The 6,000-nt window shown below is 48.5% G+C and overlaps 1 protein-coding gene and 1 pseudogene across 3 annotated transcripts in view; both read right to left on the reverse strand.

Moving 5' to 3' along the window:
* Positions 1 to 6,000, reverse strand: part of LOC114700432 — a 47,770-nt pseudogene that overhangs the window by 18,553 nt on the left and 23,217 nt on the right.
* The window catches only part of LOC114700428 (fatty acid hydroxylase domain-containing protein 2-like), a 34,541-nt gene continuing 30,993 nt past the window's right edge, over positions 2,453 to 6,000 (reverse strand). For all 3 annotated transcript variants that reach the window (XM_037201340.1, XM_037201339.1, XM_037201341.1), the window contains 4 exons: positions 5,719 to 5,924; positions 5,230 to 5,335; positions 4,784 to 4,950; positions 2,453 to 3,584 (listed from right to left, as the gene is read on the reverse strand). In XM_037201340.1, coding sequence (XP_037057235.1) covers positions 3,392 to 3,584; positions 4,784 to 4,950; positions 5,230 to 5,335; positions 5,719 to 5,924 — 672 coding nt within the window. In that variant the 3' untranslated portion in view covers positions 2,453 to 3,391. The remainder of the gene's footprint in view (positions 3,585 to 4,783; positions 4,951 to 5,229; positions 5,336 to 5,718; positions 5,925 to 6,000) is intronic.

Below are 6,000 nucleotides of genomic sequence, written 5' to 3' on the forward strand. Positions count from 1 at the left end.
TCTCTGTGAGTTTGACGCTAGCCTGGTCTACATACGGAGTTCAAGACAGGCTCCAATGTAACACAGAGAAACCCTGTCTCGAAAAAAACAAATAAAAAGGAACTATCCAAAAAAGAATAAGGAGCTATGAGTGACCAGCCAGGTGTGGAGGGCATGTCCTTAATCCCAGCTCTTTGGAACTCACAGGTAGATACCAGGGTTTACCGATGAGTATATCTAATGATCTTAGGACCCTGAGATGTCTACACTCTCATGTCCACTGAATCACTGCTTACAACTGCTGAGAAATGGAGTAACTGCCAATATAGTGGAGCACATCTGCAATCCCAGCTACCTGAACCATCCTCCTTGGATAATTTATCCACACCTTGCCTCATAACAAATAAAATAATCAATTAAAGAGGGTGGCTGGAGAGATGGTTCAGTGGTTAAGAGTACTTGTGGCACAATCATGAGGACTGGAGGGTTTTTGTTTTGTTTTGTTTTTTTGGTTTTTATGGTTTTTGAGACAGGGTTTCTCTGTGTAGCTTTGGTGCCTGTCCTGGACTAGCTCTGTAGCCCAGGCTGGCCTTGAACTCACAGAGATCCACCTGGCTCTGCCTCCCAAGTGCTGGGATTAAAGGTGTGTGTCACCACTGCCTGGTGAGGACTGGAGTTTTAATCCCAGAACCCATATAGTGAGCCAGGTGTCCCACAAACATCTGTAACTCCAGCTCCAAGGAAATTGATGCCTTCTGGTCTCTGCAGGAGTACACAGATACACACACACACACCTTTGTCTGAGTGCATGCCCTAGAGCTTGGACAGACAGACAGACAGACAGACAGACAACATACACACACACACACACCACACACACACACACACACGGACACACGGACACGGACACACGGACACACACATGGACATGGACACGGACACACACACACATTTTGACAGTTTAGAATATCTAGATGATGAGCAGCTTAAACACTCAGGAGGACACATAGAGACCAAATCCTCTCATCCCAGGTTGCTCCTCTGACAGTCTGCCCAGATGGCGACCACTGCAGCCAGTGTGGCTGTGGGCTTATGATGGGGGTGACAGGCATACCCACACCAGGGGGCTTCAATGGGGGTGGTAATGTGGAGCCCACAAAGCCTGACATCCCTTACCAGGGAGCCTGGCTGGCAGAGCAGTAATGTGCAAGGTCTTGTGTTTTTTAAATCAGTTTCTGGAGTGTGCCCAGAACCCGGGTACCCATGGTGTTTCAAATGCTTGGTTAACCTGACTAGAAACTGAAACATTATTTCACACTGAAGAACTGAAATGTAAGCTCTAATGAGCAAGTTAATTTATGGTAAGAACCTGACTAGTAGTGGAAGTGTAAAGCCAAACTAACCCTCATTATTAACAAGTCCGTTCCATCAGTGGCCATGGAATCAGTGGCCATGGAAAGCTGTGCCCACTGTGTGGGGGTCACTGAGATTTGTAGAGCTGGGCTGTCCAAGTGTTTGGCTTCCTTGAGCAAGCTGTGTGGTGTTTTATATGTGAGTTAATTAAACTAAAGTGATTTTATTCTAGAAAAAACAATGCTTTTTTAAATAAAGGGAGGGGTGGGGTGTAGGTCAATAATAGCACATTTCCCCTGAATATGAGGTCCTGAATTTAATCTCCACTCTAACACTCACAAGGAAGAGAGAGAGGAAGGAACACTTAAGTGTTCATCAACAGTGAATGGACAGTCAAAATTGAGGTCAGCCACACAAAGATGACAAGGAGAATCCTATCATTTTCAGTAAGATGGATGGAAAGAACTGGAGACCATTATGTTTAGTTAAAAAAAAAAAAAAAAAAAGGCCAGAAAGATGAGCACCAGGGTCTCTCACCGATGATATCTATTGTAGTTGACACCATCATTTGAGAGGATGGTGGCTCCGAGTCTGTGGGGAAAGGGCCCAGGGGAGAGATCATCACAGGTTCTATGTTACAGTGAGGTAGAAGCAGACTCTCTGGGGTACAGTTGGTTCACTGAGACCCCAGCCCTGGACGTGTGACAGCCATGGTCATTTAAAGGGCAGAGCTAAGATCTGGGAATCAGGTCCTCCTGGGAGTGTGGGATGAGGAAGTGCAGAGGCTGGACTCTGCTCTGGACACACTCACAGTACAAAGTATAAGACTGTCCTCGCCAATCCGAGCCCTAGGGAGGCAGAGCCAGGCAAATTTCTGTGAGTTCGAGGCCAGCCTGGTCTACAGACACCAAACTACACAGAGAAACCATGTCTCCAAAATAACTATATATAGAGAGAGTATCCTCTGGTGTGGGAAGGCCCTGGGGCTATGGGAGTGGTGGAGTTTATCCACATCCCTGTTATTTCCTGAGAACCTCTGCTGTGTTTGTCTAGGCTGCCTCTGACCTGGGCCTAAATCCCCCGAGCAGCTGGGACTGTAGTGCAAACCACTGTACCAAACTGTGTTAAGAAAAGGATTTTATTTCAGCCACAGTAGGGAGTCTTGGCTAACCTTGAACTGAAAATGTAAGCTCGGCTCAGTTGGGCTGAGATTTAGCAAATGGTAGTGGAGACAGCCTTCCAGATCCAACCTCGTTGCCAAGTTCTCGGCATCCCAGGCTTCCTAAGCATGAGCTGCCAGGGTGGGGGCCTAGAAAGCGGGACCAGAGAAGTTCACTGCTACCTACTCCCTGGGCATGTTTACTGTTGATTAGCCATTTAAAGGAAGACGGGACTGCCCTTGGGCGGTGTTTTCTGAGACTCATTGTTGGGGGGGGGGAGATTATTTTGGGTTTAGAGAGCACTGACTTGGGTCTCCCCCACACCAGTTCAGCCCCAGTAACAACAGGCTAAGGCACAGGGCCTGGTGTGCATGTCATACTGAGAAGCTCTTGTGGCCTGTTATTATTTCTTCTGAAGGATTTGTATCTTTGGAGGGCAAAAGTCACCCAGGCGTTCTTGGGAGGAAGCAGGGACCACATCTAGCATGTCAACACATGTGGCCTGTGACTACACAGGGTGCCCTGGCTATGGGTGTGAAAGCAGTTGTGGAGTCAGGAAGCCTCGAGTCCCACTATGACCCCATTCTCTGTATCCTAGGCCACAGGGGAGCTGGCTCTTTGGGGTGTTGGAGCCGAGGACCAAGGATTCCCCCAGGCTCTCAGTGACTTTTCTCCATTGGATGGCCTCCAGCCCAAATAACTAATTCTTCTTTCCTAAGTCAACTCCGGGTCCTAACGAACATGAGAAGTAGTTTGAGAGAAGCCCAGATCATACCATGGCCTTGTCCCGGCAGGAAGCTTACATTCCCTTTACCCTAATGGTACAGTCCTTAGAGTATGGTGGCCGAAGGAGGCAAGTTGTTAAGGGCAGCATGGCCCCCAGGCAGTCTCCACACCTCCTACTTGTGAGGAAACACTCTGGATGGTCCAAGCAGACTCTCCATATTCTTTGGAGGATCAGGGATGCTCTCTGAAAGTGGGGTGAAGCCCAGCAGGAGGACATGTCTCTCATAGGCCTTGGTCTGCTTAAACATGATGTCAGTCCCATGCAGGTGATCCAGCACACCCAGCACCCCGTAGCACTGGTTGAACCTGAAGGATGGAAGAGAATGTCTCAGCTGAACCTGGTGGGAAGCTGTGGTTCTCCCTGGTTCCCAGCCCTCCTTCCCATGCTTAGCATCACCATGCTGCCCGGCTATAACAGCATCCTGGAGCATTGGAAGTGTTCCTTTTGAGGGTTGTTTTAGGGTTTTTGTTAAAGTTGAGAGCCACTGTGTGATTATGAACTGGAGGATTGAACCCTAAGCCTTTCATATCCGTGGGCAAGTGCCTGCCAGCCCTCTTCTGGGTATTGTGCATGACTACTTGCACAGAGACCAGAGTGTGGGGCATTGATGTCTTTACCTTGTTCTTCCTGAACCTGGAGTTCACCTTTTCACCAAATCCACTAAGCTGTCAAGCAACAAATCCCAGCTATCCTCCTGTCTCCTCAATGCTAGGGCTGTAGGTATGCACAGGACCAAAGCAGACATGTGGTGGGTGCAGAGATACCTCACTCTAGAGACCCACCTGCTGATTCCTGGAATTAAAGGCCTGCCACCATGCCCTTCACCTCTTTTCTTTGAGGGTGGAGTGGTTCAAGACAAGGGATGAGGCCTATTTTTGGTGTGGAACCTTGAATCACAGCACTTAGGAAACAGAGGCCGGAGGATCTCTGAGTTTGAGGCCAGTCTGGTCAACATGAGAAGTAGGATAGCAAGGACTATATGAAAAACCCTGTCTCAAAACCTAGGAAAGAGCCCACATTGCAGAAAAGTGCCAAAATTTTATGCACACAGATGCTAGGAGATTCAAGGCTCATGAGATTCAACAGGCCCAGGACCCAAATAATGGTTAAAATTCCAAACTGGCTGGGCGGGGGTGGCACATGCCTTTTAACCCAACACTCTGGAGACAGAGTCAGGCGGATCTCTGTGAGTTCCAGGCCAGCCTGGGCTACAGTATGCGTTCCAGGACAGGCTCCAAAGCTACACAGAGAAACCCTGTCTCGAAAAACCAATAAATAAATAAATAAATAAATAAATAAATAAATAAATAAATGAATAAATAAATGAATAAATAAATAAAATTTCCAAACTACAGGAGGACCTGGTGTCAAAGGGAAAGAAAAAGATGGAGGTGGCCCTACCTAGAGATCATCTTCCCTGTACCCAGGTGACCCCTGACTGGCTCACATTCAGATGGAGACTCCACTGTCTACAGACACGTGAGAAAGGGTGCTGTTGGCTTACTTGAGGTGGTGGTAGTCGTGGAACTCAGGTGAGGGCAGGAAAGGCAGGTGATAACCACAGTGGGAGATAGTGGTGATGATGAGGGCCAGGGACAACCACACAGTGATGGAGGACAGATGAGAGCCCATTGCTAGAGGACCCACCATAACTGGCAACATGTTGGAAACCTGTAGGAGAAAGGATGATTCCAGGAGATGGAGGGACCCAGCTGGGTGTTCACTCTGCCCTGAGTAGTGCGAAGGGAGACCTTGGCTTGTAACTTAGGACACTCAACTCAGCTTCACCTTCCTCTGGAGCAGAGTCAGTGTGTAGAAGGTTGGGGAGAATAATGTAATGCACGCTGGGCACCTGGCAAAGCCAAGAGATGGCAGCTTTTCAGTGGGAAGAAAAATTAAAAGGCCAGGGAACCACTAGCCTCCATTCTGGAGCTCCAGGGCTATATTTACCACGTGTTCAATAGGGTGGGCATAGATTGAGATCACACCAATGGGTGCTGTCCATTCATGATGTTTCTTGTGAATTTTCTTGTACAACGTTGGGTGGTGAAGGAGCCTGGAAAGATAATTCATAGTTGGTAATTGCAAACCTTCCCTTTGCCTCATTCCTGAGCAGATCATCAAAGCAAAGGTTGGAATGAGGTCCACATCTGAGGAGCTGGCATCTACTCCTTGCCCTCCTCTAGTCTGACTGTGGACAATGAGTGTGGCTTATGCTGTCTGCCAACCCCAGTGGTGAAGGTAACTGATACCATAAAGGACTATCAGGAAGTGGATGGGAACTGACCCGATCTCCCAAATTGGGCAGCTCTTCCTTCACCAGTCAATGTGTCAAGTTGGAGATAGAGTTGTGTCTCAGGCAGTTTTGAATGTGGGGCCTGAGGACAGAGACATTTAGTGTTCAGGGTGAAGTCAGCTGTGTGCATGTAGAGAACTCACCGATGTGAGTAGTAGAACAAGATTTCCTCCACGAGGGTGAAGAGGGCCAGCTCCACGAGGAACCAGTGGAAGGTGGGCAGCTCTCGGCAGCAGGGGTCTCCCCTCCACTTGAAGAAAGGGTAGAAGATGACCAGCATGGGAAGAGAGATCATAGTCTGGTTGAAAACAACTGTGCGGATAGACTGACGCAGCTTCACGGGGTCCACCTGCCGGGTGACAGAAGGAATGGAGAAAGGGGACATATGAAGTACGTCTCTACCTGACCTGCTCAGGGTGGGCTTC

Source organism: Peromyscus leucopus, chromosome 8b (genome assembly GCF_004664715.2).
Source record: "Peromyscus leucopus breed LL Stock chromosome 8b, UCI_PerLeu_2.1, whole genome shotgun sequence".
NCBI lineage: Eukaryota > Metazoa > Chordata > Mammalia > Rodentia > Cricetidae > Peromyscus > Peromyscus leucopus.